At 47.4% G+C, this 24,427-nt stretch overlaps 1 protein-coding gene across 1 annotated transcript in view; it reads left to right on the top strand.

The window, feature by feature from the left end:
• LOC110504656 (PH and SEC7 domain-containing protein 2) overlaps positions 1-24,427 on the top strand; it is a 70,422-nt gene that overhangs the window by 11,083 nt on the left and 34,912 nt on the right. The window contains exons 2-3 of the mRNA XM_036969942.1: positions 3,289-3,994; positions 4,171-4,956. Of these exons, the coding sequence (XP_036825837.1) occupies positions 3,372-3,994; positions 4,171-4,956 (1,409 nt within the window). The 5' untranslated portion in view covers positions 3,289-3,371. The remainder of the gene's footprint in view (positions 1-3,288; positions 3,995-4,170; positions 4,957-24,427) is intronic.

Raw genomic sequence — 24,427 nt, 5'->3', positions numbered from 1 at the left:
CTGTAGTAGTTCTCAGTAGTAGTTCTCAGTAGTAGTTCTCAGTAGTAGTTCTCAGTAGTAGTTCTCAGTAGTAGTTCTCAGTAGTAGTTCTCAGTAGTAATTCTCTGTAGTAGTTCTCAGTAGTAGTTCTCAGTAGTAGTTCTCAGTAGTAGTTCTCAGTAGTAATTCTCTGTAGTAGTTCTCAGTAGTAGTTCTCAGTAGTTGTTCTCAGTAGTAGTTCTCAGTAGTAGTTCTCAGTAGTAGTTCTCGGTAGTAACTCTCTGTAGTAGTTCTCAGTAGTAGTTCTCAGTAGTAGTTCTCAGTAGTAGTTATCATTAGTTGTTGTCGGTAGTAACTCTCGGTAGTAGTTCTCAGTAGTAGTTCTTAGTAGTAGTTCTCGATAGTAACTCTCGGTAGTAGTTCTCAGTAGTAGTTCTCATTAGTTGTTCTCGGTAGTAACTCTCGGTAGTAGTTCTCAGTAGTAGTTCTTAGTAGTAGTTCTCATTAGTTGTTCTCGGTAGTAACTCTCGGTAGTAGTTCTCAGTGGTAGTTCTCAGTAGTAGTTCTCAGTAGTAGTTCTCAGTAGTAGTTCTCAGTAGTAGTTCTCAGTAGTAGTTATCATTAGTTGTTCTCGGTAGTAACTCTCGGTAGTAGTTCTCAGTAGTAGGTCTTAGTAGAAATTCTCAGTAGTAATTATTTGTGCTAAAGTGTTTTCTTTAGTATGGAGCCTTATCTTGATCAATAAATAACCAACCAGACCTCTGTGTGTGTGTGCGTGCAGGTGTGTGTGTGTGTGTGTGTGTGTGTGTGTGTGTGTGACGGAGAGAATGAGAGAAAGAGGTCTTAGAGAGACACTATGGTTCTTGTCGGTAGTATTTCAACTTGATTGGCAGATGAAGTGTGTGTGTGTGTGTGCGTGCATGTGCGTCTTTGGAGCAAGTAAGTGAATTCTGGTTTGGTCAGCAGAACAATGGGCTCTTAGACCTTATCAATTCCCCTTTAATACTATCACAGCATCTGCCAATCAAACTAAAACACACACACACACACACACACACACACACACACACACACACACACACACACACACACACACACACACACACACACACACACACACACACACACACACACACACACACACACACACACACACACACACACACACACACACACACACACACACACACTCACACACACACACACACACACACTCACACACACACAGTGTATAACAATGTGAGGTGCGGTATGGGCATTGGGTACGGGAACACATCTGCCAGCTCCTGAGTAGTTGAGCTCTTACTGCTGCTCTACATAGCTGTCCTCCTGTTTAGGCGAGTCACACCCAACAACACTGTCAACAACATAACCGAGAGCGCAGGTGTGTGTGCATGTGAGAAATAGAGGCAGAACATCCATAGCTTTGATGTTTGATTACATAAGTGTTTGATTGAATTTGGCTGTCTATTCTTGTGTTTGGGTTTTTTGGTTGTGTGCGTTGGAGTGTGGTAATGTGGGACTAGGCATGTGGGTGTGATAATACTGTCTATACAAATGTGTCTGACTCGGTATGTCACTTGTTGTATCTCCTTCATGTGGTTATGTCATTAATTTTAGTCTGATCTTTACTTCAGCCTGGTCCATAGGGTTGGGAGGTTCAACCTGGTCCATAGGGTTGGGAGGTTCAGTCTGGTCCATAGGGTTGGGAGGTTCAGTCTGGTCCATAGGGTTGGGAGGTTCAACCTGGTCCATTGGGTTGGGAGGTTCAACCTGGTCCATAGGGTTGGGAGGTTCAGTCTGGTCCATAGGGTTGGGAGGTTCAGTCTGGTCCATTGGGTTGGGAGGTTCAACCTGGTCCATAGGGTTGGGAGGTTCAGTCTGGTCCATAGGGTTGGGAGGTTCAGTCTGGTCCATAGGGTTGGGAGGTTCAGCCTGGTCCATAGGGTTGGAAGGTTCAACCTGGTCCGTAGGGTTGGGAGGTTCAGCCTGGTCTATAGGGTTGGGAGGTTCAACCTGGTTCATAGGGTTCAGCCTGGTCTATAGGGTTGGGAGGTTCAGCCTGGTCCGTAGGGTTGGGAGGTTCAACCTGGTCCATTGGGTTGGGAGGTTCAACCTGATCCGTAGGGTTGGGAGGTTCAGCCTGGTCTATAGGGTTGGGAGGTTGGAGACATAGTTGCAAGCAAATCATAACCGACTCCAACACGTACCTCAAATCTGCTTACACCTACTAATGTAAGGCCGTAGGTTATCCGCCGGTCTATTAATGCTGATGAATCAGCAGACAATGCGAGGTCAGTGCACAGAGACTCTTGTCTTTATTAATGCGGCTACATAAAAGTAGGGAAAACAATGAATGGGAAGATGGAATGGCGGCTCCTCCAAAATTGACTATAATTTCAGGAAGAGTTCTTTGTTCCAAAAGCCTTGTTCTCTGTACAGTACCCAATTACATTACAGCCAAACAATAACAGGAACACTGACTGCTATAATAAAATTACAGTCCGATAATACATTAGCCACATTATCTTATGCTGGTGCTGCTACCAGCTTAATGAAACACAACCTAGACCAATGAAGAGTGAGACTCACTGCCCATCTCCAGCTGATGTTCCAATAGAAACTGGTGCCTGGTGTCCATAAGGTTGCAGGTTTAAATCCCAGGTGGGCATTCAGCATATGGACTCCAGAGCAGGGCACTTAACCTTAGTGCTTTGTGTTAGCCATTCAGCTGTGAAAAGAGAAGAAATGCAGCGGTGAATGAGTGATGTGATGTGATATGTGATGTGAGATGTGATGTGATGTGTGATGTGATATGTGAGGAGGAGTAGAGGAGCTGCTGTGTGGATTAAAGGCCTGCTGCTCTGGAGAAAAGATGACTGTCAGATGGATCCTTTTGACATGGATCTGAAGGGGCTTTAAAAGGATCTTCCTTTGCTCATTTTCTCTCTCGCTCTCCTTCTTGTGCCCCTCGTTTTCTCCTTCTTTTGAACTGTTCTTTAGAGGAGATATCATTCTAAACACACACACAGACATTGAGACAAGCACGTACACACATACACACACCCACACACATGCACAAATACTGGGCGTTCCTTTCCAAGGTGACCTCCGTATTACAATTAAGGATAATAATAATGAAATGACTGTATCAGACAGCATCCCTTCCCCTCCCCCTACTGTCTCTCCTTTTTATTCTATTTTATTTTCTTCTCTTTTTTCACCTGTGCTTCCCTTCTCTCTCATCTCTCTCTCTCTCTCTCTCTCTCTCTCTCTCTCTCTCTCTCTCTCTCTCTCTCTCTCCGCCAGACGGTCAGTCCTCCCTAGTCCTGGATCCAGAGCTCTCTGTCTCCGACCCAGCCCCAGAGGACTCCACGACACACGTAGGCACCATGACCCAGGAGGGGCAGGGACACCCCCAGACTGAACCCCCTACATCCCCAGACAGCCAAAGGGAGACGCCAGCCCACCCTGCAGAGAAGCCAGCCACAAACCAAAGGCTGGAGGGGCAACGTCTGGAGGTGGAGGGGATAGAGGGGACCAATGAGATGGAAGGGGAGGAAAGTGTTACGGTACAAAGGGAAGTACACAGAGAAAGAGAAGGTGAGGAAAGTGGAAAGGGAGAGGGTGATGAGGTAGATGAGGGAGTGGAACAAGTGATGCAGGGAGAAGGAGAGGTGCATGAAGAGAGAGAGAGTATGGCAGAGACAAGTGATGAAGAAGATGGAGTGGGGGATGAGAGGATAGATGCAGGGGATGGTCAGCCAGACAGAGAGCTAGAGAGAGAGGAGGAGAGGGAAGAAAGGGAGGAGGAGGTAGAGAAGGATGGGGATAACATGAACACAGAGGCCATAGAGGAGTCAGAACCAGCCTGCGAGCCCGGCTGTGAGGAGGAAGAGGAGGAGGAGGGTGAGGAGGAGTTACCTCTACCACCACCACCACCTGAGGATCAGGAAGAAGACCAGGACCAGGACCAGGACTTACCAGACCCACCACGGTCTCTGGACATAGTCAGGTCAGTACAACAGACATGAGCAGTCCTTGACTAGTGTGGTCATGAGTGACTGTATAGGTCGGATCATTTATAGAACATCCTTCAACAGACTGAAATGAGTGTGTTAATGTGGAGGGCGAGTGTGTAGCTATTTAATTAAATGTTTTATTCCGATGATACTCTATGTTTCCATACAGGCTGAACAATGGAATAGGACCTGAGAATGGAATCAAAGGGCATGAAAAGGAGGATGATGAAGATGATGAAGATGAAAGAGAAGGAGGCGGCTTAGTGGAGGTCATCCATGAACACCTGGACACGTTCAGCTCCACCTTCGAGTGTTCCGTAGAGCTGGCGGACACAGAGGTGGAGGAAGAGGAAGAGGAGGAGGAGGAAGGGGAGGGAAGGGAGAACCAGGACAGTTTCAGCTCTGTGTTTGAACGCATCGTGGAGCATGTTGTCGCCATAGAGGGGGAGGAAGAGGAAGATGAGGAAGACGGGGAGGGAGAGAGGGAGAAGAGCGGGATGGACAACAAGGACGGCTTCAGCTCGACGTTTGAGCGTATTGTTGAGTCTGCGCTTCTTCGCGGGGGGACGTGCTACAGTAGTCTTGACTCCCTGGATGTCCTGTCACTCACAGACGAGACAGACAGCTGTGTCAGCTTCGAGGCTCCGCTCACCCCCCTCATCCAGCAGAGGTCCTTTCTCCAGAGCCCTGAGCCTCTGGAGCTGGAACTAGCAACTGTCATGGAGCAGGAGGGAAGCGAGGCTGGACCCGAGGCCCAACGAGGAGAGCCTGAGGCTGGGGAGAGTGCTGCAGGCCGTGAGCTTGGATCTGGAGGAAGCCCACTGCGGACCACCATCACCGGGACCAGGTCGGAGTTTGTCCTGAGCCAGCCTGGCCGATGGGCCATCCCAAATGGGTTTCACATGAACACCCAGGGGGGAGCGGAGGGTTCTGGAGCCATACCCAACTCTATGAGGTAAGATGGCAAGGCAGGGGCAAAGGGGTGGGGAATTATGGTGGGTTGAGTGAGTTAGAGTTAGATTAATGGCTACGGTTAGAGTTGAGCCGGGGTGTGGACTTAAAGCTAGGGTTAGGTTTAGGGTTACAGCTAGGGTTATGACTAGAATTAGGGATATGTTGAGTGGGTCAGTAGTAGGTTGTCACAGGTTGTGGCTGGTTGGCTATCGATTTAAGCAGGGTTGATTTAGGTGAATCAAAGTGCAGTACTCAGATATCATTCAAGAAAAGTCTCTGGCCTATCCACTACTAAAGTATGTCTAGTGAAACTCACATCCAGCAGGGGGCATGAGTGAGATGGCCAGGCCAGCTGAGGTTCATTAGCAGGGGGGTCTGGTCTGGTTGGTCTGGCTGGATGTCTCAGGGGAGAGTCCGGTTCATACTGCCCCCCTCCCACTGGCTGTGCCTGGCTGTGCTTGTGCTACAGGTCCAAGGCTGCAGGAGATGGGGGTCTATGCAATGGACAGTTTAGTTAGAGCTGAGAATATGAACAGCACATTCAACCTACACAAAATACTGAATGTAATCAATTCCTAAAGCAGGGGTGGGAAATTTCAGTCCTCGAGGGCCTGATTGGTGTCACAGTTTTGCCCCAGCTCCAGCTAACACACCTGACTCCAATAATCACCTAATCATGATCTTCAGTTTAGAATGCCATTTGATTAATCAGCTGCGTTTGCTAAGGATGAAGAAAAAGTGTGCCACCAATCAGGCCCTCGAGGAATGTCCTAGAGAAAGCATGCTAGCATCTAGTTTCTATACATTGCAATACCTGTGTCAGAGTTCATGCCAAAAAACAACAAATCAGGTCCATTATCACATAGCTATGTTCTCCCATATAAGCGTAGGAATGTGAAACACATGGAAACATGAGACCTGGACATAGGTCAGGAGCCATTCTACTATCACAACAGGACCACAGTCTCTGGGTCTAATGTTTCAAATCGTGTCAGATTGTCAGAAATCACTGCTGGGATAATGTTCTGCTGATCACTTGGTGTTCCACTTCTGAATCAGTGCAGGATATCATGGAGCTAAGTGCCTCCTTTCAGAATGTGTGACACACAGAATTCTAAAGGCTGTGTGGTGAATTCTAGAACTGATGGCATTAGAGATCATTCTGAATTCCAGGATGGATTCCAGAATGAGTGAAGCTGGCATGTGTTCCAACTCCAAAAGACATTAACTCTTCTCTGCACTAGGGACTTATACATGCTCAGTACATTTCTAATAGTTCTGATAGATGGCAGCTCTCTCTCTCTCTCTGTGTACTTCTGCAGATGTTATCGTTTAAGCGAGAGCCTGCTTCCTGCCCGTCAGCCACTGGCTGAATGAGACATTGTTTTGGCGGTGACATCACCGTCTTTGGCCTTCCTCTGCCCAGCGGGAGAGAGGGGAGAACACATGCTTCTAGATCATGCCAGGCTTACCAGCCACTTTTCAATCTGGAGTGGATACAGGTGTAGGGAAGTCAATTTGAGCGTAATGCATGAAAAAAAATGCTTTATAGATTAAATTCTTATCATATTTGGAGTCTCTCTATGTGCTCATGCAGCTCTCTTTGAGGATGGGTAAAGTAGCAGGAATGATCTCTTTGTTTGCATCGTTCTGTCAAACAGAGGATGATGCACAACGTCTGTTCTCTTTTACAGTCAGATCTCTACTCTGGTGCTCCCTCTCTTTTTCCCTCCCATGTCCCATCCCATCTTCTCTCTCTTGTCTCTACCCCTCCTTCTCCTCCTCTCACTTCTCCCCTTCCCTTCCCTCCCTCTCCCCCTCATTTTCTCTACTCCTCCTTTTATCCTTAACTGCTGCCCTTCCTTCCCTCCCTCTCTGTTTCCCACCTCTCCCAAACCCAGCTGGTAGCCACAATGCTAACATCTTTACTGAGAGTATTGTGGGTAACTAGTCTTTATCTCAGCAGGAACCAGCAGCCGCAAAAAGGAAGAGAGGAAGAGCACTCATCGACCCAGTCAGTTGGCCAATCAGTCAGTCAGCCACCCAGTCAGTTAACCAGTCAGTCAGTTAGCCACCCAGTCAGTCAGCCAGTCAGTCAGTCAACCAGTCAGCCAGTTTGTCAGTCAGTCAGCCAGCTAGTTAGTCAGTCAGCCACTCAGTCAGTCAGCCACCCGGTCAGCCAGTCAATCAGCCAGTCAGTCACCCAGTCAGCCAGTCAGGTAGTCAGTCAGCCACCCAATCAGTCAATCAGTTATCCAGTCAGCCAGTCAGTCAGTCAGCCACCCAATCAGTCAATCAGTTATCCAGTCAGCCAGTCATTAAACCACTCAGTCAGTCAGTCAGCTAGTCAGTCAGTCAGTATATCACCCAGTCAGTCAGTTAGTAAACTAGTCGGTCAGTCAGTCAGTCAGTTAGTAAGCTACTCAGTCAGTCAGTCAGTCAGTGGGTCTGGTTCCTTGTTACAGACAGCCTATCAGTCAATCTCCATGAGAACATTGAATTGGTTCTGGTTCTCTCTCTACAGCAGTGGGCCAGTATAGTTGAACCTTAGCTATAATCCATATAGCTATATAGCTGTACTAAAGCCACATGAATAGGAGACCACCGACCTGAAATCCCCAGCCACTCTCAATATGAACATGAGGACACACATGTGGTCCTAGTATTACAGCTTAGAAAGCCAGCTGGTGCTACCTAGCTAGATCTGTTTCTGAATAGTTTTACGGTAGGTATCCAGATCATTGCTGGCTGAATTATGTTTCTGTCAGAGAGAGATGCTAGGCAGGTGATGGAGTTGGAGACGGTATTGTGCCCATTGATCATGCTGTAAGACTGGGAATGCATCCCAAATGGAACCCTATTCCCTTTATAGTGGACTACTTTTGACCACAGTCCTATGGGCCCTAGTCAAAAGTAGTGCACTATAAAGGGAATAGTGTATCATTTGGGACAGCCTGGGCCTCTCTCCCCTGTGAGCAGGATACAGAGATGTGAGGCTGTAAACAGACAAGATGAAAGTCACAACCTTTATATCAGAGGAGCTGCCTCTCATTGAAGATTACTCTGCTTCATGTAATATGTGCTGCACAGACACACAGAGAGACGCAAGGATGCAAACACACACACACACACACACACACACACACACACACACACACACACACACACACACACGCACGCACACTAACATACACACAGACACACAGACAAATGCAAGGATGCAAACACACACACACAAACACCAGAGAGACAGGCCCTGTCCTTGTGGGTGTCACTCTAAAGCAGTCCTTCTCAAATAGTGGGGCGCGCCCCCCTGGGGGGGCTCAGAGCGATGCGGGGTGACCCTGGGGAACATGTTTTTTTTTTGCCGCAGGGAGTAGGTTTTTTTTGCACCGAACAAGAGCACACAGCACAGAGCAGGAGATATGAAGTGCAGATAACAAACCTTTAAGAGACACCCTGGAAAAATATTTAACAGGGATGAAAAGAAAGGCGGAGAGAGACGGCGATAATGAGACAAACGTAAGTCTCCCGAAAGCTAAGACGAGGAGATATGATGAAGCGTATGTAGCGCTTGGCTTCACTGTGACTACGGTGGGAGACGAGGAGATATGATGAAGCGTATGTAGCGCTTGGCTTCACTGTGACTACGGTGGGAGACGAGGAGATATGATGAAGCGTATGTAGCGCTTGGCTTCACTGTGACTACGGTGGGAGACGAGGAGATATGATGAAGCGTATGTAGCGCTTGGCTTCACTGTGACTACGGTAGGAGACGAGGAGATATGATGAAGCGTATGTAGCGCTTGGCTTCACTGTGACTACGGTGGGAGACGAGGAAAGACCGGTATGTTTACTGTGTCTAAAAATGTTGGCAGCGGACAGCATGAAGCCAAATAAATTAAGGCGCCACTTAAAGACATTACACCCCAATCACGCTGATAAGCCGCTTGAGTTTTTTCAGCGAAAACATGCCGAATATTGCCAACAATAAACCAGCACTTTTAGCATCATATAAGGTGGCGTACCAAATTGCTCAGTGCAACAAACCCCCATAACAGAGGAGCTGATACTGCAACAAAGACTGTTTGTTTATCTCTTATGTACGTTTTGACATGACAAACTCCCTGTGTGAGGATCTACTGTTCTGTAAATATGTCAGAGACAGAGCCACAGCTGAAGAGCTATTCAAAATGCTGGACTGCTTCCTGACTGAGAATGGGTTAAAGTGGGAGAACTGCATTTGTTGTTTGCAGTGATAGTGCACAGACCATGGCAGGGATGAGAAAAGGACTTCGGGCACTCATCAAGAAGGCCTCAGCTAATGCTGAGTGGACATACTGTGTTATACACAGAGAAGCACTGGCATCAAGGCACCTTTCCTCTGAATTAAGTGAGGTTATGACTGACATTGTAGGTGTAGTCAATTTTATAAAGACCAGACCACTAAAAACAAGAGTCTTCTCTGCTATCTGTGAGGAGATGGGAGCTGAACATCAAGCTCTGCTGTTTCACAGTGAAGCAAGGTGGCTGTCACGAGGAAAAGTCTTGTCCTGAGTTTTTGAGCTCAGAGAGCAGATAAGAATGTTTTCGGAGCAGGAGCACAAGTATGACCTCGCAGAATTTTTTTGTGATGAGAACTTCCTGGCAAAACTGGCCTACCCGAGTGACATATTTGGAAAGCTAAATGAACTAAATCTACAGTTTCAAGGGAAAGATAAACACCCCCCTCAAGTCACAGACAAGATCAGCTCTTTCACTCGAAAGCCTGCAATGTGGGGCAGGCGACTTGATGAAGGAAATACTGATTCATTCGAGAACCTGCATGAATTTGTTGACACTACTGACTATGATGCCACCTCAGTGATTCCATATTTCATATTTCATCACTGATGGGATTCTTTAAAAGTACTTCCCTGAAAACAATTCCCAATATGACTGGGTGAGAGATCCTTTCAATGCACCAGGTCCAACTGGTTTCAGCTCTGCAGAGGAGGACCAGTTCATTGATATGACGTCTGACTCCACATTGAGACTGAGGTTCACATCACAGACACTGAGTGAATTCTGGCTGAGTGTAGAGAGGCAGTATCCACTCTTAGGGCAGAGGGCCATGGGCATTCTTCTTCCTTTTGCAACATCTTATCTCTGTGAGACTGGCTTCTCTGCTGTTGCTGCACTGAAGACCAAGTACAGGTCCCAGCTAAACATTGAGCAGGAGCTGAGAGTTGCAGTATCATGCTTCAAAAAGCTGTGCTCTGCAAAACGTGGTCATTGTAGCCATTAATCCTGACTTCCTCATTTAGATTTTTTTTAAATCAGCACAAATTGTTTTATTCATTTTTTGTCACCACTTCCGCCGAAGTTGGTCCCTCTCCTTGTTTGGGTGGTGTTCGGCGGTCGACGTCACCGGCTTTCTGCACCTGACTCCGCTACATCTCTGCACCCAATCGCTGACATTTTTGGGAGTAAACTCAGTTGTGTTGCTCAAACCTGTGTCCTGCACCTGACTCCGCTACATCTCTGCACCCAATCGCTGACATTTTTGGGAGTAAACTCAGTTGTGTTGCTCAAACCTGTGTCCTGCACCTGACTCCGCTACATCTCTGCACCCAATCGCTGACATTTTTGGGAGTAAACTCAGTTGTGTTGCTCAAACCTGTGTCCTGCACCTGACTCCGCTACATCTCTGCACCCAATCGCTGACATTTTTGGGAGTAAACTCAGTTGTGTTGCTCAAACCTGTGTCCTGCACCTGACTCCGCTACATCTCTGCACCCAATCGCTGACATTTTTGGGAGTAAACTCAGTTGTGTTGCTCAAACCTGTGTCCTGCACCTGACTCTGCTACATCTCTGCACCCAATCGCTGACATTTTTGGGAGTAAACTCAGTTGTGTTGCTCAAACCTGTGTCCTGCACCTGACTCCGCTACATCTCTGCACCCAATCGCTGACATTTTTGGGAGTAAACTCAGTTGTGTTGCTCAAACCTGTGTCCTGCACCTGACTCCGCTACATCTCTGCACCCAATCGCTGACATTTTTGGGAGTAAACTCAGTTGTGTTGCTCAAACCTGTGTCCTGCACCTGACTCCGCTACATCTCTGCACCCAATCGCTGACATTTTTGGGAGTAAACTCAGTTGTGTTGCTCAAACCTGTGTCCTGCACCTGACTCCGCTACATCTCTGCACCCAATCGCTGACATTTTTGGGAGTAAACTCAGTTGTGTTGCTCAAACCTGTGTCCTGCACCTGACTCTGCTACATCTCTGCACCCAATCGCTGACATTTTTGGGAGTAAACTCAGTTGTGTTGCTCAAACCTGTGTCCTGCACCTGACTCCGCTACATCTCTGCACCCAATCGCTGACATTTTTGGGAGTAAACTCAGTTGTGTTGCTCAAACCTGTGTCCTGCACCTGACTCTGCTACATCTCTGCACCCAATCGCTGACATTTTTGGGAGTAAACTCAGTTGTGTTGCTCAAACCTGTGTCCTGCGCCTGACTCCGCTACATCTCTGCACCCAATCGCTGACATTTTTGTTTTAAAGGTTAAAGTATATATATATACATATATTGTGCTCCTGAGTTAATGTTGCTGATCAATTTGAATTTATTATTATTTATTGATTATATTTCATTTAATTTTTCAGTATCAAATGGTCAAAATATGTTTACAGCTTAAAAAAGGATATATATATTTTTCTAATTTCAGGCAAATTGATGCACTTTAGGTCTTTTTTGTTAAAGACTAAAAAGCAATGTTAATAAAGTTATTCTTTGTTGTTCTTTTTTTGTTTTCTTTAATGTTAATAAGGACACAATGTTATGAAGAGGTGTACTTAAAACCATTTTATAGACAAATGTTACTATTTACAGTCGCGGCGGAGAGTTGGGGGGGCGCAAAATGTTTACTACTTCCTAGGCGGGAGGAACAGAAAATAATGGAGAAGCACTGCTCTAAAGTAATAAAGCTATTGGGAGAGTTCTTCTCTCTGCTGCTGAAATTCTCTTTAGATAATCCACTCATGTTCCAGCAGCAATATGCCATGAACACACACCCACACACGCACACGCATACACAACACATACACACACACCTTTTTTAGATTTAGTCTAGTCTTAGTCATTTTGACAAAGATATCATTCACATCACAGTCTCATTTTTGTCATTTGAATAATGATTTAGTCTAGTCTTTGTCATTTGAATAATGATTTAGTCTAGTCTTAGTCATTTTAATAATGATTTAGTCTAGTCTTAGTCATTTGAATAATGATTTAGTCTAGTCTTAGTCATTTGAATAATGATTTAGTCTAGTTATTGTCAAAATTACAAAAACAGTGGGCCATTTTGATTTGATTTATTAGGATCTACATTAGCCGATGCCATTGGCAACAGCTAGTCTTACTGGGGTCCGACACACAACCAAAAAACATTTAAACATTTAAAAACATTCACATGTAGTGTGTGTGTGTGCTTCTATCAGTTACACATACAGTACATACACACAAGGAGGTCACATGGGGGAGAGGCGTTGTGCCGTGGGGTGTTTTTGGAGTTCCATGCACTCATGGCTCTGTACAATACTGTATGTTTGCTTGAATTTGTTCTGGACTTGGGGTCTGTGAAAAGACCCCTGGTGGCATGTATGGTGGGGTGTCAGTGATGTGTGTAAGTTGACTATGCAAACAATTTTGAATTTCCAACACATTAGTGTTTCTTTTAATAACAAGAAGTGACACAGTCAGTCTTTCCTCAACTCTTATCCAAGAGAGGCTGGCTTACATGGTATTCATATTATCCCTCTGATTACAATGAAGAACAAGACCTGCCGTTCTGTTCTGGGCCAGCTGCAGCTTAACTAGGTCTGTCTTTGCAGCACTTGACCATATGACTGGACATTAATCAAGATAAGATCAAACTAGAGCCTGTAGCAGAACTTGCTTTGTGGTGTCAAAAAATCAGAGCATCTATTTATTATGGACAGACCTCTCCCCATCTTTACAACCACTGAAAATATGTTTTGACCATGGTAGTTTACAATCTAAGGTAACACCAAGTATTTTAGTCTCCTCAACTTGTTCAAAAGCCACACCATTCATTACCAGATTCAGCTGAGGTCTAGAACGTAGGGAGTGATTTGTACCAAATACAATGCTCTTAGTTTTAGAGATGTTCAGGACCAGTTTATTACTGGTCACCCATTCCAAAACAGACTGCAACTCTTTGTTAAGGGTTTCAGTGACTTCAAATTAGTGAAGTGCACCGTCTGGATGCTCCTTATTAATCACATCAGACCAACAAATATTTCTTACATCATTCACATAAGAGTCACAGCAAGATAGTTTGTATGATCTCTTATACACTATTTTAGGCCCAGATTTAGGAACTTTAGCTTTCCTGGATATAGCCACTATACAGTACTGTGATCACTTTATCCAATGGGTATGGATAGAGCTTTAGAACAACGTTCTACAGTATTAGTAAAAATGTGATCAATACATGTGGATGATCTTGTTCCTGTAATGTTTGTAAACAGCCTGGTAGGTTGATTAATAACCTGAACCAGATTACAGGCACTGCTTACAGTGAGAAGCTTCTTCTTGAGCAGACAGCTTGATACCCCGTCCAAACCCTAACTCGGACGACGCTGGGCCAATTGTGCGCTGCCCTATGTGACGCTGTGTAAGGGCGTTCGTCTGTAGGAGGAAGAGAAGCGGACCAAAGCGCAGCGTGGTGGTTATTCATGTTTTAATAAATCGCTACACATGAACAAACTAACAAAAACAAGAAATGTGAAAACGCAAAACAGTCCTATCCTGTGACACCAAACACAGTGACAGGAACAATCACCCACAAACACACAGTGAAACCCAGGCTACCTAAATATGGTTCCCAATCAGAGACAATGACGAACACCTGCCTCTGATTGAGAACCATATCAGGCCGAACATAGAACTAGACCAAAACATAGAAAAACAAACATAGACTGCCCACCCAACTCACGCCCTGACCATACTAAATAACTACAAAAACAAAGGAAATAGAGGTCAGAACGTGACAGTACCCCCCCCCAAAGGTGCGGACTCCGGCCGCAAAACCTTGACCTATAGGGGAGGGTCTGGGTGGGCGTCTGTCCGCGGTGGCGGCTCTGGCGCGGGACGCGGACCCCACTTCGCCATTGTCTCAGTCCGCCTTATTGTCCGCCTCCGTGGCTTACTCACCATGCCCACCCCTCTCAATGACCCCACTGGACCGAGGGGCTGCTTGGGACAGAGGGGCAGCTCGGGACAGAGGTGAAACAGCTGCTCGGGACAGAGGGACAACTGCTCGGGACAGAGGAGCAGCTGCTCGGGACAGAGGGGCGATAGCAGCTCGGGACAGAGGGGCGATAGCAGCTCGGGACAGAGGGGCGATAGCTGCTCGGGACAGAGGGGCGATAGCTGCTCGGGACAGAGGGGCGGCAGCAGCTTGGGACAGAGGGGCGACAGCTGCTCTGGACAGAGGGGCAGCTGCTCGGGCGGCCCCTGGCTGACTGACGGCACTGGCGGCCCCTGGCTTACTGGCGGCACTGGCGGCCCCTGGCTTACTGGCGGCCCCTGGCTGACTGGCGGCACTGGCGGCCCCTGGCTGACTGGCGGCACTGGCGGCCCCTGGCTGACTGGCGGCACTGGCGGCCCCTGGCTGACTGGCGGCACTGGCGGCCCCTGGCTGACTGGCGGCACTGGCGGCCCCTGGCTGACTGGCGGCACTGGCGGCCCCTGGCTGACTGGCGGCACTGGCGGCCTCTGGCTGACTGGCGGCACTGGCGGCCCCTGGCTGACTGGCGGCACTGGCGGCCCCTGGCTGACGGGCGGCACTGGCGGCCCCTGGCTGACGGGCGGCACTGGCGGCCCCTGGCTGACGGGCGGCACTGGCGGCCCCTGGCAGACGGGCGGCACTGGCGGCTCCTGGCAGACGGGCGGCACTGGCGGCTCCTGGCAGACGGGCGGCACTGGCGGCGCTGGGCAGACGGGCGGCACTGGCGGCGCTGGGCAGACGGGAGGCTCAGCTGGTGCTGGGCAGACGGGAAGCTCAGCTGGCGCTGGGCAGACGGGAAGCTCAGCTGGCGCTGGGCAGACGGGAAGCTCCGGCAACGCTGGAGAAAAGGAAGGCCCTGGTAGCGCCGGAGAGGCGGGAGACTCCGGCAGCGGCGCCGGACAGGCGGGAGGCTCCGGCAGAGGCGCCGGACAGGCGGGAGGCTCCGGCAGAGGCGCCGGACAGGCGGGAGGCTCCGGCAGAGGCGCCGGACAGGCGGGAGGCTCCGGCAGAGGCGCCGGACAGGCGGGAGGCGCCGGACAGGCGGGAGGCTCCGGCAGCGGCGCCGGACAGGCGGGAGGCTCCGGCAGAGACGCCGGACAGGCGGGAGGCTCCGGCAGCGGCGCCGGCCAGGCGGGAGGCTCCGGCAGAGGCGCCGGACAGGCGGGAGGCTCCGGCAGAGGCGCCGGACAGGCGGGAGGCTCCGGCAGAGGCGCCGGACAGGCGGGAGGCTCCGGCAGCGGCGCCGGACAGGCGGGAGGCTCCGGCAGAGGCGCCGGACAGGCGGGAGGCTCCGGCAGAGGCGCCGGACAGGCGGGAGGCTCCGGCAGAGGCGCCGGACAGGCGGGAGGCTCCGGCAGAGCTGGAGAGGAGGAAGCCCCTGTAAGGCTGGGCCGGAGAGACAGCCTGGTACGGGGGGCTGCCACCGGAGGGCTGGTGCGTGGAGGTGGTGACGGATAGACCGGGCCGTGAAGGCGTACTGGAGATCTTGAGAGCAGGGCTGGGACCAACCACCCTGGCTGGATCCTCACCCTAGCCCGGCAGATGTGGGGAGCTGGGATGTAGCGCACCGGGCTAAGCACGCGTACTGGGGACACCGTGCGCACAACTGCATAACACGGTGCCTGACCAGCACCACGCCCGCCACAGTTAGCACTGCTAGGAGCACTGTAGTGCTGAGATGGCACAGGACGTGCAAGGCTAGGGAGATGCACAGGAGGCCTGGTGCGTGAGGCTGGCACAGTCTTCACCAGACCCCTCGCACGCACCTCAGGATGAGTATGGAGAGCTGACCCCGGTGCCATTAAATCCCTGACACGCTCCGTCGGGCGAATGTCGTGCCTCATGCACCAAACCAGCAAGTCCCTCATATCACTCTCCTCCAATTTCCCCATTAACTCCTTCACAGTCTCTGCTTCGCTCACCTCCAACACCAGCTCTGGTTCTGAGCTCCTCCTTGGCTCCTCACGATAAACGGGGGGAGTTGGCTCAGGTCTCACTCCTGACTCTGCCACACTCCCCCTGTGCCCCCCCCCAAGAAATTTTTGGGGGTGACTCTCGGGCTTCCGTCCGCGCCGCCGTGCTTGCTTCTCAGAATGCCGCCTCTCTGCTTTTGCTGCCTCCAGCTCGGCCTTGGGGCGGCAATATTCTCCTGGCTTAGCCCGGGGTCCTCTCCCGTCGAGGATTTCCTCCCATGTCCAGAATTCCTTACTACGTATCTCCTGCAGCCGCTGTTGCTTCTCCTGCTGCTCCTGCCTGTTGACACGCTGCTTGGTCCTGTTGTGGTGGGTGATTCTGTAAGGGCGTTCGTCTGTAGGAGGAAGAGAAGCGGACCAAAGCGCAGCGTGGTGGTTATTCATGTTTTAATAAATCGCTACACATGAACAAACTAACAAAAACAAGAAATGTGAAAACGCAAAACAGTCCTATCCTGTGACACCAAACACAGTGACAGGAACAATCACCCACAAACACACAGTGAAACCCAGGCTACCTAAATATGGTTCCCAATCAGAGACAATGACGAACACCTGCCTCTGATTGAGAACCATATCAGGCCGAACATAGAACTAGACCAAAACATAGAAAAACAAACATAGACTGCCCACCCAACTCACGCCCTGACCATACTAAATAACTACAAAAACAAAGGAAATAGAGGTCAGAACGTGACACGCTGCACCACTCCGGAGCCCCATAAGCATTTCTGTCTCTTCTATAGATGTTATATCCTTGTATTGCTACTGCTGTATCATCAAATTAATTATCTAAGTGAATCTCAGAAATGGCTAATATATGAATGTTATCTGATGACAGCAAGTTATTGACTTCATGAACATTATTTCTAAGGCTACATATATTAACATGGGTTATTTTCAACCCTTTCCTGGGTAGCTTATCAGAGATAGACCTCCTATGGAAGAGAGAAAACAAAGCAAGATACAAAAAATATACATTCATTAGTCCATTAATCAGTTGGTGTATGTAAGTGCGTGTGCTGCGAGGTTGAAGATATAAACCCATAGGCTTGGCTCTCTCATCCCTTCCAGGCCTTTGGAAGGGAGGGTGGACAATGAGCCTGTCATAGCAAATTTAAGCAATGTCCCCACGCTCTCTGGCAGCTTTCATGGCTGGGGTGAGTTCTTTCCTGTTCTGGCGCACAGCTTCAGGATATTACTTCCCTCAAGTTCTTGGCTCTTTCCAGAACAGCTACCTTGTTCTTGAACCTCAGTAATTTGACCACTATCGGTCTGGGCCTATCACCCGGGCCGATGCTGTATTTTCACAGTCCTGAGGGTGTGCTCCACCTCAATCTTCCTGTGGTCCATCTTCAGTTTCTCCTAGATAATTTCCCTCACTTTGACCTCAGACTCGGTCCAGGTCTCATGTGGAGATTCTGCAATTCCGTTAACAACCATGTTGTACCGCCTTGATTGTCCCTCGAGATAATCTGATTTCTCTGTCATTGTTATCATGGATTCACATACAGAACTGATGTCCTCTCTCAAAGACTAACAGATTGCTGTCAACTTGCCATTCTCTTGTTTAAAATCATCGAGCTCACCCTGGGAGAACTACAAACTGTTCATCAGGTCCTGGACCTCTCTGGTCAGGTCGTCCATTCTTTTATTCGTTGACTCCACCCGTATTTGGACAAAACACTTGAAGCTATTTTCTTTTTGTTTGTTTAAAAGATCGTCACCTGTGATGGAGAGACACCACTATCCTCAACAGCACTCCCGCCGGCTTTGGTCTTTGTCACGGTAACAGCTTAGGTTGCGCTGTTACTCCTCGCAGTTCCAGACAGGTCAGTTCACAAGGAAGATTGAAAGCAACAAACAGCAGGGATCTAGACAGCCACAAGCCCGGGACAATCCGCTGTCCCAGTGTCAATGGCTAACCGCGCCGCGGGCTGCATTCCAGCCCTCAAGAAAACCCTGCTAGCTTGATAGGCATCTAGCTAGCAGCAAGGTTAGCTGCTATGCCAAACAGCTCCTCAGATCCGGCTTTGGTCGGCAGGATAATTAGACAAATAGTAGCAGTCCCAGCAACTGATGCCAACCATGTCACAGGATCCAAACAAAAGGTAGCTAGTAACCTAACTTTTTCAGACTTTCAAAACATTCCATAACTATCCTCATTCCGCGTTCACATTTGTACAGCCTCATTAACCTATAGTAAACATAAATCCCTGACTTCCATGTACACAAACATGCATAGCCTTGTCCTACCAACAGTAATTCAGCCTACCAACAGTAATTCAGCCTACCAACAGTAATTCAGCCTACCAACATATTATTTATTACACATTACATACAAAACAGACACACGAGAGAGAGAGAGCGAGCGAGAGAGAGCGAGAGAGAGAGAGAAAGAGAGAGCGAGAGAGAGAGAGAGAGAGAGAGAGCGAGAGAGAGAGAGAGAGAGAAAGAGAGAGAGAGAGAGAGAGAGAGAGAGCGAGAGAGAGAGAGAGAGAGAGAGAGAGAGAGAGAGAGAGCGAGAGAGAGAGAGAGAGAGAGAGAGAGAGAGAGAGAGAGAGAGAGAGAGAGAGAGAGCGAGAGAGAGAGAGAGAGAGAGAGAGCGAGAGAGAGAGAGAGAGAGAGAGAGAGAGAGAGAGAGAGAGAGAGAGAGAGAGAGCGAGAGAGAGAGAGAGAGAGAGAGAGAGAGAGAGAGAGAGAGAGAGAGAGAGAGAGAGAGAGAGAGAGAGAGAAAGAGAGAGCGAGAGAGAGAGAGAGAGAGAGAGTACTAGCGCTCAAGTCCTGGTCCAGGTGCTCCAGTCTGAGTCACTGGGTCCACATTAACTCCAAATAAAGATAAGTCAGTTAAGATCAAATTCTTAGTTACAATGATGGCCGCCAAAACCCTCCGCTAACCCGGACGATGCTGGGCCAATTCTTGCGGCGCCTTATGGGAATCCAGATCACGGCCATTTGTGATACAGCCTGGGATCAAACCAGGGTCTGTAGTGACGCCTCTAGCACTGAGATGCAGTGCCTTAGACCGCTGCACTTTAATAATGCAACACTGGTCGCTTTAATCAATTTCACATACTGTTTTGCCCATTTCATATATATACTGTATTCTAGTCAATTCCATCCTGTTCAACTATTTAATATATATATATATATATATATTACAATTTAACTAGGCAAGTCAGTTAAGAACAAATTCCTATTTTCAATGACAGCCTAGCAACAGTGGGTTAACTGCCTTGTTCAGGGGCAGAACAACCGATATTTTACCTTGTCAGCTCGGGGATTCAATCTTGCAACCTTCCGGTTACAAGTCCAACACTCTAACCACTAGGCTACCTGCCGCCCCGATTTGTATTGGTATTTATTATGGATCCCCATTAGTTGCTGCCAAAGCAACAGCTACTCTTCCTGGGGTCCAGCAAAATTAAGGCAGTTTATACCATTTTTAAAACATTACAATACATTCACAGATTTCATAACACACTGTCTGCCCTCTGGCCCCTAATCCACCACTACCACATATCTACTGTACTAAATCCATGTGTATGTATAGTGCGTATGTTATTGTGTGTGTGTGTGTGTGTGTGTGTGTGTGTGTGTGTGTGTGTGTGTGTGTGTATGCATGTGTCTGTGCCAATGTTTGTGCTTCACAGTCCCTGCTGTTGTGTGTTTTCATATCTGTTTTTTAAGTATAATTTTACTGCATGCGTCAGTTACTTAATGTGGAATAGAGTTCCATGTGGTCATGGCTCTATGTAGTACTGTGTACCTCCCATAGTCTGTTCTGGACTTGGGGACCATGTAGAGACCTCTAGTGACATGTCTTGTGGGGTATACATGGGTTTCCTAGCTGTGTGCTAGTAGTTTAGAAAGACAGCTCGGTGCATTCAACATGTCAATACCTCTCATAAATAAAAGTAGTGATGAAGTCAATCTCTCGTTCACTTTCAGCCAGGAGAGATTGACATGCGTATTATTAATATTAGCTCTCTGTACATCCAAGGGCCAGCCGTGCTGCCCTGTTCTGAGCCCATTGCAATTTTCCTAAGTCCTTTTTTGTGGCACCTGACCACACGACTGAACAGTAGTCGAGGTGTGACAAAACTAGGGCCTGTAGGACTTGCCTTGTTGATAATTTTGTTAAGAAGGCAGAGCATCGCTTTATTATAGACAGACTTCTCCCCATTTTAGCTACTACTGCATCAATATGTTTTGAGCATGACAGTTTACAATCTAGTGTTACTCAAAGCAGTTTAGTCATTTCAACTTGCTCAATTTCCACATTCTTTATTACAATATTTAGTTGAGGTTTAGGGTTTAATGAGTGTTTTGTGCCAAATACAATGCTTTTGGTTTTAGAAATATTTAGGGCTAACTTATTCCTTGCCATCCACTCTGAAACTAACTGCAGCTCTTTGTTGAGTGTTGCATTCATGTCAGTCACTGTAGTAGCTGACATGTATAGTGTTGAGTCATCCGCATACATAGACACACTGGCCTAACTGAAAGCCAGTGGCATGTCATTAGTAAAGATTGAAAAAAGCAAGGGGCCTAAACAGCTACCCTGGGGAATTTCTGATTCTAACTGGATTATATTTGAGAGACTTCCATTAAAGAACACCCTTTGTGTTCTGTTAGACAAGTAACCCACATTATAGCAGGGGGTGTAAAGCCATAACACATACTTTTTTCCAGCAGCAGACTATGATCGATAATGTCAAAAGCTGCACTGAAGTCTACAAGACAGCCCCCACAATCATTTTATCATCAATTTCTCTCAGCCAATCATCAGTCATTTGTGTAAGTGCTGTGCTTGTTGAGTGTCCTTTTCAATAAGCATGCTGAAATTCTGTTGTCGATATGTTTACTGTGAAATAGCATTGTATCTGGTCAAACACAATTTCTTCTAGAAGTATTTGAGCCAGTGAAGGGGGCTTTACTATTCTTGGGTAGCGGAATGACTTTAGCTTCCCTCCAGGCCTGAGGGCACATGCTCTCTAGTAGGCTTAAATTGAAGATGTGGCAAATAGGAGTGGCAGTATCATCTGCTATTATCCTCAGTAATTGTCCATCCAGATTGTCAGACCCCGGTGGCTTGTCATTGTTGATAGACAACAATAAATGTTTCACCTCTTCCACACTAACTTTACAGAATTCAAAAGTACAATTCTTGTCTTTCATAATTTAGTCCGAAATACTTGGATGTGTAGTGTCAGCGTTTGTTGCTGGCTTGTCATCCATAAGTTTGCTTATCTTGCCAATGAAAAAGTAATTAAATAGTTTGCAATATCAGTGGGCTTTGTGATGAATGAGTCATCTGATTCAATGAATGAAGGAGCAGAGTTAGCTTTTTTTCCCAAAAATGTCATTTAAGGTGTCCCAAAGCTTTTTACTATCATTCTTTATATAATTTATCTTTGTTTCATAGTGTAGTTTCTTTTCTTTTTCTTTAGTTTCATCACGTGATTTCTTAATTTGCAGTACGTTTGCCAATCAGTTGGGCTGCCAGATTTAATTGTCATACCTTTTGCCTCATCCCTATCAACCATATAATTTTTCAATTCCTCATCAATCCAAGGGGATTTAACAGTTTTTACAGTAATTTTCTTAATGGGTGTGTGCTTGTTAGTAACTGGAATAAGTAGTTTCATAAATGCGTCAAGTGTAGCGTCTGGTTGCTCCTCATAACACTCATTACACATATGAATCACTACAAAAATTATTGTATGTCCCCTTATACACCATAATAGGCCCAGCCTTTGGAACTTTGGTTTTCCTAGATATTATATTGTGATCACTACATCCTATTGAGCACATATCCGCAGCATTAGTAAAGATGTGATCAATAGATGTTAATGATTTCATTCCTGTGCTGTTTGTAACTACCCTGGTACGTTTTTTTCCTGAGTGGGCAGCTTGATGATAGCCAGTCAATATTTAAATCACCCAGAAAATATACTTATCTGTTGATATCTCATACATTATCAAGCATTTCACACATATTATCCAGATACTGACTGTTAGCACTTGGTGGTCTATAGCAGCTTCCCACCAGAATGGGTTTTAGGTGAGACAGATGAACCTGTAGCCATATTATTTCAACAGTATTTAACATGAGATCCTCTCTAAGCTTTACAGGAATGCTAACAGTGTAACTCTGGTTTATAGGCTCATTACTGCTTACAATAGCTGTAGGATAAACAGATGTATTAGGTGCAATTAGGGGTACATAAATTAAATTACTTTCATTGTGTTTGCCAATGCCCCTAAGATCATGTATATTTGATGCAGCATTATGACGACTCATTGTCACAATGGTAGGGATTAACTGAGCTGGTCTTGGATCATTTACCAGTCATTGTTTCAACGCAGGCTTGAAATTAGTGGACAGAGTCCAGGAGCCAGATGATTTGGATAAACTCCGTCATTCCTGAAGAGTACCTTCTGTTTCCAGAAGGTGTCAAAGTTATCAATAATAGTGACTCCAGCAGAGCTACAGTAGTCTTTTAGCCAGATGTGTCATGCCAGCAGTCTGCTGAATCTTTCACACCCGCGGCCCAACGATGGTACTGGGCCTGAAATGATTGGCCGTTTTTTGGAGTCTTTTAATGCTAAATCAGTTCTTTAAAATCAAATTTCAAATGTACCGAGCTAGCCCACCTGATGTCGTTTGACCCCACATGGACAACGACAGTGTCAGCTCCTGGCATCTGTGGTAGAACAGTCTGAAGCAGCTTTGTTATGTCCTGTACTCGTGCTCCTGTGGTAGAACAGTCTGAAGCAGCCTTGTTATGTCCTGTACTCGTGCTCCTGTGGTAGAACAGTCTGAAACAGCATTGTTATGTCCTGTACTCGTGCTCCTGTGGTAGAACAGTCTGAAACAGCATTGTTATGTCCTGTACTCGTGCTCCTGTGGTAGAACAGTCTGAAGCTGTACTCGTGCTCCTGTTGTAGAACAGTCTGAAGCAGCCTTGTCCTGTACTCGTGCTCCTGTGGTAGAACAGCCTGAAGCAGCCTTGTCCTGTACTCGTGCTCCTGGGTAGCACAGGGTTTTTGCCTTGGGGACCGAGATGTTTCTCACCATAGAGTTGCCTATGATGAAAGCTGGTGATGTTGAATGGGCTGGTCTCTCAGGCAGCCTCACTGTCTGGTGAGGCTGGGAGCTCCGAAGATCTGAACCCGAAGTAGAAGCCACCGGAGAGGGAGAAAGAACCGAGGACGAAGACGCTGGATTGCTATACATATACTATTCTTGCCTACGTGTTCTTTAGATATACTATATATTCTATCCACATACTGTCCATAATGGGATGTATAGACATTATGGACAGGTATATGTTTATTTATACTGATTTGTGTGTATTGCTGTGTATTATTAGATATTACTGCACCATTGGAGCTAGGAATACAAGCATTTCACTACACCTGCTAAATATGTGTATGTGACCAATGAAATTTGATTTGATTTCAATGCAAAATGCGGCTCGCTAATGCACAAAAAAAAATTGTTTTTGCCCAGTGAGATGCTTCTTAACCTCTTCTGATCCAAGGTGGCGTAGCAGCGGGAATGCCCAGTGAGATGCTTCTTAACCTCTTCTGATCCAAGGTGGCGTAGCAGCGGGAATGCCCAGTGAGATGCTTCTTAACCTCTTCTGATCCAAGGTGGCGTAGCAGCGGGAATGCCCAGTGAGATGCTTCTTAACCTCTTCTGATCCAAGGTGGCGTAGCAGCGGGGATGCCCAGTGAGATGCTTCTTAACCTCTTCTGATCCAAGGTGGCGTAGCAGCGGGAATGCCCAGTGAGATGCTTCTTAACCTCTTCTGATCCAAGGTGGCGTAGCAGCGGGAATGCCCAGTGAGATGCTTCTTAACCTCTTCTGATCCAAGGTGGCGTAGCAGTGGGGATGCCCAGTGAGATGCTTCTTAACCTCTTCTGATCCAAGGTGGCGTAGCAGCGGGAATGCCCAGTGAGATGCTTCTTAACCTCTTCTGATCCAAGGTGGCGTAGCAGCGGGAATGCCCAGTGAGATGCTTCTTAACCTCTTCTGATCCAAGGTGGCGTAGCAGCGGGGATGCCCAGTGAGATGCTTCTTAACCTCTTCTGATCCAAGGTGGCGTAGCAGCGGGGATGTCTGCTTTGATTTTCTTGTCCCGTCCCCTGTATATATCGTTTTTCTTCGCATATATTTATATTATTT

This window comes from Oncorhynchus mykiss, chromosome 31 (genome assembly GCF_013265735.2).
Source record: "Oncorhynchus mykiss isolate Arlee chromosome 31, USDA_OmykA_1.1, whole genome shotgun sequence".
Classification (NCBI taxonomy): Eukaryota; Metazoa; Chordata; class Actinopteri; order Salmoniformes; family Salmonidae; genus Oncorhynchus; species Oncorhynchus mykiss.
The sequence above is the reverse complement of the archived record's forward strand: the minus strand, read 5'-3'. Positions and strand labels throughout refer to the sequence as shown.